Source organism: Tachyglossus aculeatus, chromosome X3 (genome assembly GCF_015852505.1).
Source record: "Tachyglossus aculeatus isolate mTacAcu1 chromosome X3, mTacAcu1.pri, whole genome shotgun sequence".
NCBI classification, from domain to species: Eukaryota; Metazoa; Chordata; class Mammalia; order Monotremata; family Tachyglossidae; genus Tachyglossus; species Tachyglossus aculeatus.
The window spans coordinates 3,225,138-3,241,094 of NC_052099.1; the positions used below are offsets into that span (position 1 = coordinate 3,225,138).

The 15,957-nt window shown below is 48.2% G+C and overlaps 1 protein-coding gene across 3 annotated transcripts in view; it reads left to right on the plus strand.

The window, feature by feature from the left end:
* Positions 1-285: 285 nt before the first annotated feature.
* Positions 286-15,957, plus strand: part of ECI2 (enoyl-CoA delta isomerase 2) — a 30,441-nt gene continuing 14,769 nt past the window's right edge. The window contains exons 1-3 of one of the 3 annotated variants that reach the window (XM_038770335.1): positions 286-374; positions 9,446-9,608; positions 12,862-12,960. In XM_038770335.1, coding sequence (XP_038626263.1) covers positions 9,480-9,608; positions 12,862-12,960 — 228 coding nt within the window. In that variant the 5' untranslated portion in view covers positions 286-374; positions 9,446-9,479. Of the gene's footprint in view, positions 375-3,340; positions 3,444-3,516; positions 3,737-9,445; positions 9,609-12,861; positions 12,961-15,957 lie in introns of those variants that run through there. The other 2 variants (XM_038770334.1, XM_038770336.1) reach the window with 2 other exon arrangements.

A 15,957-nucleotide genomic window follows, 5' to 3' on the forward strand; every position in this document is an offset into this window, starting at 1 on the left:
GCAGTTCCGCCAAGCTGGCTGAGGCCTCATCCATTGCAGGAGCTGATTTTGTAGGTGGCATTTGGGAAGTGAGTCGGGTTGAGACTCACAACCTTCGATCCTGACTACGGCCCTGTAAGCCCCTGCTTCCCAGTATATGTTATCTCGACCTGCAATTATAGATCGATCTATGCGTGTGAAAGGTCTATGCGTGTCAAAGGTAGTGGCCAATGCCTGGCTCACTACCCTGAGCCCTAATAGGCTCACAGGAGGTTCCCAAAAGATTCCTCTTCCTCTTTGTGTTGCCGCTAAAGAACACAGAGACTTCACTGAAGTGCACTCTATACTTCGGTTTGCCCATCTTCTTGTACCTACTGTTGTTGACTTTGACTCTGGTGAGTTTTGGGGGTTTCTTCCCCCCCAGGGGTCCCTGATGGAGTGCATGTGTGTCTGTGCATCTGTGTCTGGGGAGTGGGAACGGTGTATCTGAGACCGACTAAGGGGAAGGGGCCGTTAGCAGTGAGGGTTTGTGGCCAAAGAGCCCCCGGGGCTCAGCAGGAGTCTTTTAATGAGGGTGGGAAAGGCCCTGGAGAAAACTGTTGTGGCTTCTCTGGCCACTGCCTGGTGGTCAGTGAAGCTGCTGCATAGGATCAGCCTGAAACCGTTGTCATGCTGTCTGTAATTGTGTTTTATCCATAAGATTACTGCCTGAATTTAGCAAGGCACTACGCCCCTGCCTGTCTATGAGTGGCATTGGGTACGCACTTACTGCATGTCAAGTACTGTTCTAAGCGCTGGGGTTGTTGTTGTCTTATGCTGTCCGACTCATAGCGACGCCATAGACACATAGGAGTCAATCAGCTCTTTCCCTCCCTGCTTTCTTACTTTGCTAACTTCCAACTTTAACCCAGTCTGCACACTCCACTCCTCCAATTCCAACCTACTCACTGTACCTCGATTTTGTCTTATCTCACTACCGATCCCTCACCCATATCCTGTCACTGTTGGAACTCACCTTTAAAGCCTTATTAAAATCACATCTCCAAGAGGCCTTCCCCCACTTAAAGCCCTCTTCTCCCCAGCTCCTTCTCCATTCTGTGTTGCCTATGCACTTGGATCTGTACCATTTCAGCATTTGACATTCACCTCACCCTCAATCCCACGGCACTTATATACACATCCGTAGCTTATAAGTTTTACATTAATGTCTGTCTTCCCCTCTAGATAGTAAACTTGTTGTGGGCACGGAACATGTCTGCCAACTCTGTTATAATGTACTCTGCCAAGTGCTTAGTACAGTGCTCAGCATACCATAAGCACTCAATAAATACCATTGATAGACTGATTCCAAAATATAAGCAAAATCTCAACAAATGTGTCAGTTACCCTAGGAAATGTAAAACTTTACAGAATGGGGAGAAGGGAAAATAGGGAAAAAATGGATGACAAAATTGTAAATGGTCTCACTTTCCATCTATCTTATTCCAAAATGCATATCAACTATTTCGGCATCAGTGTTTGAACTAATTCATTTCACAAATTTTAAAAAATCAAATAAAGTGGCAGATTTAGATTGAATTCATACATCAACTTAAGTCATTTTGGTAGTAAAAGTTTTAATAGAAATGACATTTTAAAACTGTTTTTTTCTTTCACTTTTTTACTCAGGCTTAATTCTAATTAAAACAAAAAAGAATTGGTGTAGAAATTTGGTTAAAAATTGGGCAAAACACATAGTAAGCGCTTAACAAATTTAAATTGAGCAAAGCCCTAAAAACTCACGCTCTTCATGTATATATCATTCATTCATTCATTCAATCGTATTTATTGAGCGCTTACTATTATTATTATTATTATTATTATTATTATTGTTATTTATGTTTGATTAGGTGTTCAACCCAGTGAGTTGCCAATTAACCTGCCAGCAGTCATATTTACTTAATGGGTCTGACTTATATGCACTGGGTGATTCCTAATGATGAGGTGTGCTTTCCTGCCTCCTGAATCCCAGTCCTAATGATAACTGTGACATTTGTTAAGCGCCTACTATGTGCCAAGCACTAAGCTTTAGGTTGAAGATACAAAATGATCCAGGGAGGGAGATCTGGTAGTGATGAGGATCAGAGAGGTGAAGGGACTTGCCCTAGGTCACCCAGGAGGTAAAATGGTGGAGTGGGGATTGAGAACCCAGGTCTCCTCACTCCCGGACCTGGTTCCCTCGGAGGGCCCCATCCATCGGTCGTTCCTGTCCCTCCCTGTTTGGGCTGCACGGCCCCTGCGCTCTGCTTAGCCCCCACAGGCTGGGCTGGGGCACTCTGGGGGAAGAAGAGGATGGACGCAGCCCCTGGAGGGGGTTGGCCAGCAACTTATGTCTGGGAGAGACTTGGCTATGGATTTGATACCTGGAGGAGCCTTGTTCTATGCAGGGCCTGGCTCCAGTGAAGGGTGAAGTGGTTGGCTTGAAGCAGCATGAATTAGTGGGTACAGACAGGCCCGGGAATCCAAAAGACCTGGGTTCCAAATTCACCTCTGCTACAGGCCTGCTGTGTGGCTGTGGGCAAGTCATTTGACTTCTCTGGGTCTCAGTTACCTCATCTGTAAAATGGAGATTAAGACTGTGAGACCCATGTGGGACAGGGACTGCGTCTAAGCTGATTAACTTGTATCTACCCCAGTGCTTAGAACAGTGCTTGGCAAATAGTAAGCGCTTGACAAGTACCATAATTATAATCATTATTATTATTATTCTAGGCGGAGCTTAGCTGGGGGGCGGGGCCTGCCTGGGACTGCGTCTAAGCTTGTATCTACCCCAGTGCTTAGAACAGTGCTTGGCAAATAGTAAGCGCTTGACAAGTACCTTAATTATAATAATTATTATTATTCTAGGCGGAGCTTAGCTGGGGGGCGGGGCCTGTCTGGGGAGGTGTGGGGGGGCTTGACTCTGGAGGCAGGGGGGTTCTGGGTGGGGCATATTCATTCATTCATTCAATCGTATTTATTGAGCGCTTACTGGGTGCAGAGCACTGCACAAGGTGATTGGAAAGTACAATTCAGCAACAAAGAGAGACAATCCCTGCCCACAACGGGCTCCCAGTCTAGAAAGGGGGAGACAGGCATCAAAACAAGTAAACAGGCATCAATATAAATAAATGGAATTATAAGCATATACACATCATTACTAGAAATAATTATAGATATGTACGCATGTATACAGAAGTGCTGGGGGAGAGGCAGAGCAAGGGAGGGGCTAGGTTGGTGTGGGCGGGGCCTGTCGGGGGCGGGGCTGGGTTGGCGTGGGCGGGGCTTGGCTGCGGGAGATTGTGGGCGGGGCCATCCGGGGACGAGAGCTGTGCGGGGCTGGGTGTGTGGCCGAGCCGTCCGGAAGCGATGACGGCGTTGGGGGCGGCCGCTTGGCGGTGGGGACGGCGGCTGCTGCTGCGGCTGCAGAGGAGCCCCGGGAGGAGGTAAAAGCACCGGAGCTGGTGGCCCTCCGGCCCGAGGGGGAGTGGCCACAGTAGGAAGCCTTCCAACAGTTTCCGTTGGCCCCGGGGAGCTGCCCCGGGCTGGGCGTCGCTCGGCCGCAAACAGGCCTCCCGGCGCCCCAGTTCTGCCGCCCCGCCGCCTGCTTTCGAGTAGGTGGTTGCCCTGCCCCGGGAGCTGGGCTTGGAGGCGGTCACTCAAGGGGCAGCGGGGTCTGGGAGGCCCTGAGCCTTGGTTCTAATATCGGCCTTGTCAGTTGCTGGCTGTGGAACCTTGGGTAAGTCATTTAACGTCGCCTCATCTGTTGGCCTTCTTTTCGAGCCCCCCTGCTCATTAACTTCTACCCACTCCAGCGCTTACAGCAGGGCTTGGCACATAGCAAGCCCGGAACTGGCGGAGATTGTCTCTTGATTGCTGGATTGTAAGCGCTCGATAAATACGATTGAATGAATGGAGTAATACCGTAAAAAAGGAGAGGGGTGTGATCGTCTGAAGATGATGATGATGATGATAGCTGTTTTAAGCGCTTACTGTATCACAAGCGCTGCGGGGGATATAGTTCAAATGATCAGATCAGACAGTCCCAGAGGGACATTGTCCCTATTTAACATGAGGAAACTGAATCATAGGGAAGCTAAGTCACTTACCCAAGGTCACACAATCCTGTAGGCCCCAAATTTGGAAGAATTGTTGGAACAAGGCAGAACTCTTCAGGTAAATACCAGTGTTTTCAGATTTCCCTCACCTACTATAATTATCGCAAGTTCCCTATTTTCCATGCAAAGATTGTCAGGATTGCCCTACAGCTATTTCTGCCATTGTTGCTCAAGTTTATCGAGGCCACATTAACTTCTAACCCTTGTCTTCTGAGACAGCACCTTCCAATCCAGTGCCACAGGCAAACCTAATATCCTCAATTTCTTCATTACTTTCTTCTGTTCTCCATCTACAACCACTTCCTCAAAGAACTCATTTGCTCCTATGGCTTCAACTACCATCTCTATGTGGATGATTCCCAAATCTACATATGCAGCCTTGATCTCTCTCCTTTTCTTCAGTCTCACATTTCCTCCTGCTTTCAGGATATCTCTACTTGGGTGTCCTACTGAAACCTCACACTTAAAAATGTCCAAAACAGAACCCCTCATCTTCCCACCCAGACCCTGTTCTCCCTGTAAATTTCTTCCCTCTGTAGACAGCATCATCATCCCCGTCTCACAAGACCACAGTCTTAGTGTTATCCTCGACTCATCTCTCTCATTCGACCCACATATTCAATGTCACCGTCCTGTCGTTTCCACCTTAAATAAGACTGCTAAAATCCACCCTTTCCTCTTCATCCAAACTGCTACCATGCTGAGCTAAGCACTCCTGCCTTGACAACTACATCAGCCTCCTCGCTGACCCCCTGCCTCCTTCTCCCTCTAGTCCTTACTTCATTCTCCTGCCCAGGTCATATTTTTGAAAAGGCCCTTCAGTTCACATTCCCCTTTTCATCAAGAGCCCAACCACCTCCACATCAAACATAAACTCCTTACAATTGGTCAGTGGTATTTATTGAACACTTAGGTGCAGAGCAGTGTACTAAGCTTCTGGGAGACTACAGTACAACAGAATTAGCAGATACATTCCCTGTCCATAACAATCATCTTTAAGGCACTCAGTCAGCTATCTTCTCCCATTTTACCTTGCCGATTTCCTCATACAAGACAGCCCACACATTTTGCTCCTCTAACACCAATCTCCTCACAGTACCCCCATTTCCTCTATTTGCCCATATCTCCACTGGGAGTCGGAAGATCGTGGGTTCTAATCCCCGCTCCGCCACTTGTCTGCTGTGTGACTTTGGGCAAGTCATTTTACTTCTCTGTGACATAGTTACAGCATCTGTAAAATGGGGATTGGGACTTTGAGCCCTATGTGGGACAGGAACTGTTTCCAACCTGATTTGCCTGACACATAGTAAGTGCTTAACAAATACCATTATTATTATTATTATATCTTCTCTGGAGCCTGGAACTCCCCCTTCATATACAGCAGTCCATCACTCTCCCTGCTTTCACAACCCTCATAGAATCACAACTGATTAAGCACTCATTTCCCCTACCCACCCTGTCCTCGTATGACCTGTGTACTTGGCCGTATACCCTGTAACTACTGTGATACCTTGTCTCCATGGTACTTATGTACATATTGATTGATCGATTGTTTATATTCAGCCCCGGGAGGTTGGCAGCCAGCCATAGAGAGCGAAAAGTGAGGCATAGGTGACAGCAGATAGGTTTGCCCAGCTCATTCATTCATTGTCATATTTATTGAGTGCTTACTGTGTGCAGAGCACTGTACTAAGCGCTTGGGAAGTACAAGTTGGCAACATATAGAGACGGTCCCTACCCAACAGTGGGCTCACAGTCTAGAAGTGGGCTCACAGTCTAGAAAATCGTGATGATTTATACCTGAGACCCACTGACTCACAAGTCTTTCTTTTCCCTAGTTCTCTTTTTTGTGCCTCTCCGGTCTAACTGAGCTGGCACGACTCAGGGAACTCTCCGGGCAGTTGCAACATCCTAGAACTGGGCAGTAATTCAGCTGGAACCTCTGTTTATCAGTCTGCTCTGAGCCTTATGACTTGGACCCTGCCCTTGCTGTGTCTGTCTGCCTGTCAGCCTTGGCCGGGCAGGGGGGTTTAAGTAGAGTTTAGATTGGCGCTGCCAGGCCCACCGTGGGATCCGTGGTTCAGAGACCTGGTGCTAGGGCTCCCGATCTGGGCCGTCATCCCCTTCCCATATTCCCTGGCCGTGGGGGCTCCAGCAGAACAGGGGTCTGGGCCAGTAGGGCTGAGCCTCTGGCTCACAGCAGCCAGGCAGCCAAGCCCCATTACACTCCCTCCCTGCCAGCCCGACCTGTTTCCTACCAGCAAAGTAAACATTATTGAGCACGTACTGTAGGCGGAACACGGTACTAAGCCCTTGGGAGGGTAAGATATAACAATATAGTCATCTTGAGCAAGCTGCCAAGATCCCGCCAGGCATCCCATTTGGTCTCACTCACGGAATCGAGTGTCTCTGCCTCTGAGGAATTGAGGGATCTTTCAGTACCTAAGGCAGTTAGTCGCTTGTGACTGCGATTCAGGTATTGATAATAATCTATGTGCAATCAAAGACCGTGGATGAAGTCAGTCCATACTTTTCCTCTCTTCCCCACTTCCACGTCCAAGCACTCATCCTTCTTGATTGCTCTCTGGCCTTTTTTCAAAATCTGTCCCTCCCCACACCAGTGCCTCTGATCCCATCCCCTCTGTACCTTCTAAAAACACCTGGTGCCCATTCTTGACTCTAATTGGCCCTCCTGACCAGTTGCTCACTCTCTCATGGCCCTTTGTCCTCTGGCTTCAAACACACTCACATCTAAAAAAATGTCTGTCTCACTGCACCTTCCAGCCATCACCCAATAACTAGGAGGGAGAACAGGTATTGCATCCCATTTTGCAGATGAGGGAACTGAGGCACAGAGAAATTAGGTTGACTTGCCCAAGGTCACACAGCAAGCAAGCAGCTGAGCCAGGCTTAGGACCCAGGTCCTCTGATTCCCAGCCCCGTGCATTTCCCGTTAAGCCACACTGCTCCTTTCCAAAGGTTCCCAAAGTCCTAAAACGTGCCGTGGCTGCCGCTGCTCAAATTCACCGCCATGGCCCTACGTGCCCAGGTAGAACCGGGATCTTGCCATGCACTGCACTTCTCAGTAGTTTCACCTGGCAGGCCGATGGAAATGAAGACTTTAAAACTCTGTGTGAAGAGTTCCTTTGTAGAGGCACCCCACTGCAGTACACTATGGGACGTGGACACTGTGGAGAAGCAGCCTGGCCCAACGGATAGAGCACAGGCCTGGGAGCCAGAAAGACCTGGGTTCGTTCATTGAGTCATTCAATCGTATTGAGCGCTTACTGTGTGCAGAACACTACTAAGCGCTTGGGAAAGTACAGTACAGCAATAGAGACAATCCATGCCCACAACGGGCTCACAGTCTAGAAGGGGGACAAGTTAATCAGGTTGGACATCTAATTCTGGCTCCGCCACTTGTCTGCTGTGTGACCTTGGACGAGTCACATCATTGTGTTTCAGTTAATTCATCTGTAAAATGGGGATTAAGACTGTGAGTTCCATGTGGGACAAGGGCTGTGTCCCAACCTGATTACTAAGTGCTGGGGAAGAGAGAAGTTAAAGTGCCTGGCACTTACTAAGTGCTTAACAAATACCATCTTAAAAAAGGCAACAAAAAACTGTGGTTAGGAGAGCGGGCTGGAAAAGCCAGTAATGTAGGCCCAGAACCTGTAAACTTGTTTTGGTTTTTTTTTTTCTGTGCCCTTTGTTCTCTTCTTGGCCAACTCTGTGGCCACGGGTTTGCTTGATGGCTCTGGAATGAATAGCTCCGTCAGCATTTTGGAATTGGTGCCAAATTCTCTTAAAGGTTAATCTCCATTTGCTTTAATTACCCACCTACAGAAGCAGAAACCTGCAGTTTTTCCTTTTCTCATCATACTTCTGTTCAAGCAGTTCTCAGACTCACAATTCCATTTTAAATCGAAATAATGAAAATGAGGGATTGAATAATAATAGTAATGATTGTGGTATTTGTTAAGTGCTTATTGTATGCCAGGCACTGTACTAAGTGCTGGGGTACATGCAGATTTTTCAGGTTGGGCACAGTCTCTGCCCCGCATAGGGCTCGCAGCCTTAATCCCCGTTTGACAGATGAGGGAACTGAGGCACAGAGAAGTGAAGTGACTTGCCCAAGGTCACACAGCAGAGAAGTGGTGGAGCTGGGATTAGAACCCAGGTCCTTCGGACTCCCGGGCCCGTGTTCTATCCACTAGGCCACGCTGCCTTTTTAATCAAGGCCGAGTACCTGATTTTTACCCAGATGAGGTAATCAGTTGAATAATATAACCACACTAATGCATTGTATCTAAATTGTAAAGAGTAATCATACTGACAAAAATTACATAAAAAGTTAAAAATAAAGAACTGCAGTACAGCAAAATAACATGCATTGTACATCAACCCATCTACAAATGATTTTAAAGGTGAAAATCCTTCTTTAACCCAAAAATGGACTCCAAGACGCCTCTGTGTAGATATGGCTTCCTCCTTAAATGTCCCCTTCTTTCTCCTCACAGATTGTTTCCCCACAGCTCCCATGCTCACCTTCCACACACCCCCGCCCCACTGAATCCTCCATCTTTGCTCTTTCCTCACAGCTCCCACTCTCCTCACCCTCCTGGCAAGACTTATTTTGAGTTGTGCCCAACCTCTGCAACCACAGCCTCCCTCCTGGGCAAGATAGCTACAGAAATATACAGAAAGATAGCTAGCTACAAAAGGGAGGGAACCATGGTGGAAGGGGCAGGACCATGAGAAGGTGGGAATATGTTCAGATGTTCACTGGGGGAGAGATAATAGGAAGTTTAAAGAGGGCGGAAGGGAGCAGAATTGGTTATGGAGGGGGTCACGATCCCCGGGTGAGTAATCAGGTCCACCCTTCACTAAGGTCCCATTGGAGGCCAGGCTGTAAAGTCGAACTTGACGCAAAGCCGAAACAAGGGTTAATTTGGAAACGTCGGAAGTGCAATTAATCAGATCTCCTCAAAAAAAATCCTCAAAAAGAGAAAAGGGGCCATCCAATTGGTTTCCGTATCCATTCATAATTTCATTGTGGGCAGGGAACGTGTCTGCTAAATCTGTTGTATCGTACTGTCTCCCAAGCACTCAGTACAGTGCTTTACATATGGTAAGCACTCAGTAAATATCACCAATTGATCGGTAATCTACACAAATTAGCTTGACATCATCCAGTCATCGACAGTACATCTATCAAAGCGGTTATGATAGTGGATGCATATTCTCCAGAGGCAAATGGCATTTTTTAAGAATATTAAGAGTAATAATTAGAAATCCTTCTGTAAATTGTTTTGTCTGTGTGTGTGCAGGTCTCTTCGGGCTGCCTGTTTTTCAATACGTCAAATGCATACAAGTGGAACCGTGATGCAAGTCAGTCAAGAAGACTTTGAAAAGGCCAAAGATCAAGTAAAGCTCTTGAAGAAGGATCCTGGAAGTGAAGTAAAACTGAAACTCTATGCATTGTTTAAACAGGTACAGGCAAACCCCCTGGGCCCGAATGACCGCAATATTTACAGTGCTACTTGCTGACATACTACTACTACTACTGATAATAATAATGACATTTATTAAGCGCTTACTATGTGCAAAGAATTGTTCTAAGCACTGGGGAGGTTACAAGGTGATCAGGTTGTCCCACATGGGACTCACAGTCTTAATCCCCGTTTTACAGATGAGGTAACTGAGGCACAGAGAAGTAACAATTGGTGAAGCCGGGATTTGAACCCATGACCTCTGACTCCAAAGCCTGTGCTCTTTCCACTGAGCCATGCTGCTTCTCTAATAATGATACTCGTAAGCGCTAACTGTGTGCTAAGCTTGGGGGCAGATATAAGATAATCAGGTTTGGACAGAGTCCCTGTCCCAAATGAGGAAACTAAGGTCCAGAGAAGTCACAACTTGCCCAAGGTCACATGATAGGCAAGTGGCGGAGCTGGGGTTAGAACTGTGCTCTTTCTACTAGGCCACCCTGCTGTTAGCCTTGCCCAACATTATGCCCAGTCGCTGTGGGAAAATCACATTTCTCTGCACTCTTTTCCCCTCTCGTACCATTCTGTTCCATCTCTACCCAGTTCTCAGTAGTTCCAGGCTACTAACTTGGCACCTGCCTTCCTCCATCTTCTCCCCTGCTCTTTTTGTTTTTTGTTTTCTGGGGTTTCTTTGTTGTTTTTTCTAAAAACCCATGTCATGGTACCTTAGTCAAGCTGCTGTGATAAGCAGCTGTTCCCCTCCCTCCCAGATTTGGTGCTCTGTATTCCTTCATTCAGTCATATTTATTGAGCGCTTACTGGGTGCAGAGCACTGTACTAAGCGTTTGGGAGAGTACAGGGCAACAATAAACAGATACGTTCACTGCCCGCGATGAGATTGCAGTCTACAGTCACCATTGAGATGGGAGCTCCGTCCATTCCTGCAGCTGCTGGCTAGGGGGATGGGAGGATGGGGCGGGGGGGGCAAACAGGGCCCTTCAGGGTAGCCAGAGAGGCGATGGACACCGGGCACTGAAGGCCAGGGATCGCAGCTAGGCAGCGAGGGAGGCGGATCAGTCAGAGCCACCGAGCAGCCCCGAAGTAAGCAGGCAGGGCTGGATCCAAGAGTCCGGCTACCCGGAGGTTGTGATGACAGTGCTGAAGTTGCAGTTGGGGGATAGAAGGCCTGGCCATTTTACAAATTAAGAGCAGAAGGGCTCCCGCACAGGATGCGATGTCAGAGCAGCTTCGAAGCCCGGGAGAGCTGATGTCTGTCGAATTCAGAGTGGGAAGGGAGTGTCAGGCAGGAGGAAGGGCGTGAGCCAGAGATGAGCAGCAGCCCAGGGGACAAGAATGAGGCCAAGTGGCATGTTAGCTTGAGAAGAACAAAAAGCGCAAGCTGGGTGGTTGTGGGAGAAGAGAGTGGATAGGTAGAGCCAATCAATCAATGGTATTTATTGAGTGCTTACCGTGTGCAGAGCACTGTACTAAGTGCTTGGGAAGTACAATATAACTGAGTTGGTAGACATGTTCCCTGTCCACAAGGAGCTTACAGGTAATAATAATGATGGTATTTGTTAAATGCTTACTATGTGCCAGGCACTGTTCTATCACTGGGGTAGTTACAAGATAATTGGGTTGGACACAATCCCTGTCCCACTCAGGGTTGACAGTCTTAATCCCCATTTTACAGATGAGGGAACTGAGAAGTGAAGTGACTTACTCAAAGTCACATAGCAGACAGTGGCAGAGTCAGGATTAGAACCCATGACCTTCTGACTCTGAGGCCCGTGCTCTAGCCACTAGGCACGTACAGCCAGTGTTTAGGAGTTTGTGCTCAGTGGGATGGGTGGTCGTTACAGGTTTTGGAGGAGTAGGGAGGTGTGCAAAAGTAATTTTAGAAAGATGACCTGGGTAGCAGAGTAAAGCATAACCTGGATAGAATGGAGGCAGCAGTCAATCAATCAATGGTATTTATTGAGCGCTTACTGTATGCAGAGCACTATACAAAGCACTTAGGAGAGTGCAATATCACAGAGTTGGTAGACACGTTCCTTGTCCATAACAAGGCTGATGCAGGAGTCTGGCTGGGCTTGATGAGGGCCTGGGCCAGCACACTGGCAGTTTGAATGAAGAGAAGGGGCTTACTGTGTGCAGAGCACTGTATTAGACACATGAGAGTTCAGTATAGCCGAGTTGGTAGGCATGTTCCCTGCCCACAACGAGTTTACATTGTAGAGAAGGAGACAGGCATTAATATAAATTAAATAAATTACGGATAGGTACGTAAGTGCTGTGGGGCTGAGGGAGGGGTGAATAAAGGGGGCAAATCCAAGTGCAAAGATGACACAGAAGGGAGTGGAAGAAGAGGAAATGAGGGTTTAGTCGGGGAAGGCCTCTTGGAGGAGAAGTGCTTTTAATAAGCTTTTGAAGGTGGGGGATTCATTCAGTCGTATTTATTGAGCGCTTACTGTGTGCAGAGCACTGTACTACTAAGTGCTCGGAAGGTGCTTTTAATAAGCTTTTGAAGGTGGGGGATTCATTCAGTCGTATTTATTGAGCGCTTACTGTGTGCAGAGCACTGTACTACTAAGTGCTCGGAAGGTACAGTTCAGCAACAGAGAGAGACAATCCCTGCCCACAACAGACTCACAGTCTAGAAGGTTTTTGGAGGTGAGGAGGGAGGGCGTCCCAGGCCAGAGGCAGGTCGGTGGCGAGATTGATGAGATCGAGGTACATTGGCGACCTTGGGGAGAGCGAGCACAGGGGAGTGAAGAGGGCCAAAACCAGGTCATGGAGGGTCAAGAAGGGAGATGGAGGAGAGGAAGTGGGAGCAGTGGAGGTATACAACCCATTCCAGGAGTTTGAGCGGCAAAGGGACAGGGGGAGTTGAGCGATAGCTGGAAGGTGCAGTGGGATTGAGATTTTTTTTTTTACAAGTGGGAGCTGTGAGTGTATTTGAAGGCAGAGGGTGAAGAGCCACGAGAGAGTGAGCAGCTCGTCACGAGGGCCAAGTGGAGTCAAGAGCAGGAACAAGTGTTTTTAGACCGTACGAAGGGGCGGGATCAGAGGCACCGGTGGGGGAGGGGGTAGATTTTGAAAGCCAGCCGGTGAGCTCTTGAAAGGTGGCCGAGGGAGAGAGTGAGGATGTGGGGGTGGGGAGGAGAGAGGAAGAGTGTGGATTGAATTCATCCATGTTCTTCGCGCATATCTGAATTGACCGTCACGGGTAACTAACTACCTTGGGCTTCTTACAGGCTACCGAAGGGTCCTGCAATACTCCAAAGCCAGGAATGCTTGACTTCGTCAACAAGGCCAAATGGGATGCCTGGCACGCTCTTGGCAGCTTGCCCAAGGTGAATATCACTTTACTCACAGTCATCCCGGCTCTATTTTAAGCTCAAGAAGTTAATAGGTGGGGATTCTGTTCTGCCCTCCTCCTTCCTGACTGGCCACTTCCCTTCAGTCTCCTTGGCTGGCTCCTACCTCTCTCCACTCCTATTAGCTATGGGGGTCCCTGAAGCAGGAGGGAGTGCAATGCTTGCTCTCTGCTGCTGTGCCAACACTGTGACACGCGGTCATTGGGGTCCAGGGGGCAGAGGGAGGGTGGGAGAGCCGAGGGAAGCTCCACCTTGCCCTACCATTCAGTGGAGATGGCGGAGACCCCCATCCTGTTCTGTGCATCCAGTCCACAGAGGCCTAGGAGTGGAGCCGCCGTCTTGACTCCTCCCTCGGCCCCCTTCTGGCTCGAAGGGACAGGGTTGGTGAGCAAGCTACTTCTTGTCCAGAAAGCAGCATGGCCTAGTGGGTAGGGCACGGCCCTGGGAAGAGAAGGACCTGATTAACTGTTAACTCCTCACCATTGGCTTTAAAGCCCTTAATCACCGTGCTATTATTATTATCTCTGCCTCACCTCACTAACTCTCCTAATACAACCTAGCCCACACACTTCACTTCTCACTGTGCCTCAGTCTCATCTATCTCACTACCCATCCCTTGCTCACATCCTACCTCTGGCCTGGAACCCCTTCCCTCCTCTTATCCGACAGACAATTCCTCTCCCCTCCTTTCAAAGCCTTATTGAAGGCACATCTCCTCCAAGAGGCCTTCCCTGACTGAGCCCTCCTTTCCTCTTCTCCCACTCCTTTCTGCGTCGCCATGACTTGCTCCCTTTATTCATCTCCCCTCCCAGCCCAGAGCACGTGTTCATATCCATAATTTATATATTTATATTAATATCTGTCTCCCCCTCTAGACGGTAAGCTCATTGTGGGTGGGGAATGTTTCTGTTCATTGTCATATCGTACTCTCCCAAGCACTTAGTACAGTGCTTTGCACACAGTAAGCACTCAATAAATACAATTGAATGAATGAATGGGTTCTAATCCCGGCTCTGCTATATGTCTGCTCTGTGACCTTGGGTAAGTCACTTAACTTCTCTGGGCCTCAGTTTCCTCATCTGTAAAATGAGGATTGAAACTGTGAGCCTATGTGGGACAGGAACTGCATCCAACCTTATTAGTTTGTATCTAGCCCAACCTTGCCCACATGGAGCTGTGTCCACCCATAGAGAAATAATAACAACAGAGATATTTGTTAAGCACTTACTCTACGCCAAGCCCTGTGCTAGATACAATACAATCAGATCAGGCACAGCCACTATTTCACATAAAGTTCACAGCCTAAGGGGGATGGAGAAGAGGAATTGAATCCCCATTTTGCAGATGAGAGAACTGAGGCCCAGGGAAGTTAAGGGACTTGCCCAAGGTTACACAGCAAGCATAGTGGCAGAGCCGGAAATAGAACTCAATTCTCCTGATTCCCAGCCCTGTGCTCTTTCTTCCCAGCCCTGTGCTCTTTCTTCCCAGCTCTGTGCCACGCTCCTTCTCCACATAAAGAGTGGAGAACCGCCGTTGATCCAGTGCTCTGTACACAGTAAGCACGTGGTAAATACCATTGATTGGTTTGAAAGCATAAGACCAGTGAGATCTGGCTTTCGAGCTAGAAACTCCCAACCTCTGCTTTTGGGGAAATCTAAATGCCAGTTTGCTGGGCTTGTCATGCTGCTGGTTTGGCTCCTGGGAGTCAGCCTGTTGACCTGCCGGCCTTTGCCACTGGAGCGGTTCTTCCAGCCCAGGCAACTGGAGAGTGGGGTTGGGGGAGCCTGTCAAGCCTTCAGCTGCGTGTCTCCCAGGTAGCTCTGCCTTCTGATCTTCCCACAACGACATCCCTGGGAGAAGCTGGGAGGGGTGGGAAGGAGTAACAGAGTGAGAGGTTGAAGGTGAGCGGAACTCACGGAATGAGAGAAACCAGGGTTGAAGGTAGGTTCCAAGTGTTTAGTAATAATAATAATAATGGTGGCATTGGATAAGCACTTACTATGTGCCAGTCACTATTCTAAGCGCTGGGTTAGATACAAGATAATCAGGTCGGACAAAGTCCATGTGCCACATAGGGCTCACAGTCTTAATCTCCATTTTGCAGATGAAGGCACTGAGGCACAGAGAGGTTAAGTGACTTGCCCAAGGTCACACAGCTGACTGGTGGTGGAGCTGGGATTAGAACCCATGACCTTCTGACTCCCAGGCCCTTGCTCTATCCTCTAAGCCATGCTGCTTCTCAGTGCTGCTCAGTACAGCATAGCTCTACCGCCACAGTAAATGTTCAAAGAATACCACTGTCTGGAAACAAACTCTCCTTTCCCACATGCGTGTTAATTCTGGGCTTAAACATATGTCAACTAATTTTTATTAGTTTTATTAATAATAATAACAAAAATTGTGGGATTTGTTAAGGTCTTACTATGTGCCAAGTACTGTACTAAAGCGGTGGGGTAGATACAAGATAATCAGCTCCCACATGAGGCTCACAGTCTAAGTAGGAGAGAGAACAGGTATTGAATGCCCATTTTGTAGATGAGGAAACTGAAGCACAGAGAATTAAGTGACCTGCCCAAGGTCACGCAGCGGAGAAGTGATGGAGCTGGGATTAGAACCCAGGCCCTCTGACTCCCAGGCCTGTGCTCTTTCCACTAGGCCACGCTGCTTCCCTAGAGGTTTAGGCATCTCTGTGAAAAGAACCTGAACCCCTGCCTCTCCTTAACGCATGAGTTCTGAAGAAACAACTTCATGATTCACCGTGTCTTCCACGAATGTAGCTACTACGTTACTTGAGGTTTTATTGTACTGGGGAAGAGTAAATTAGCAGTTGAATGAATCTGTGCTTTGTTGCTGTGTGGTAGGCTTCAAATTACCTGCATTGGCTTCTGCCTGTTGCAGTTTTCTTTTAAAACCCATCACCTCGTACAGTGGTACAACGATGGGGCAAGCAGGCCCTCTCTCCTGTACCAATAT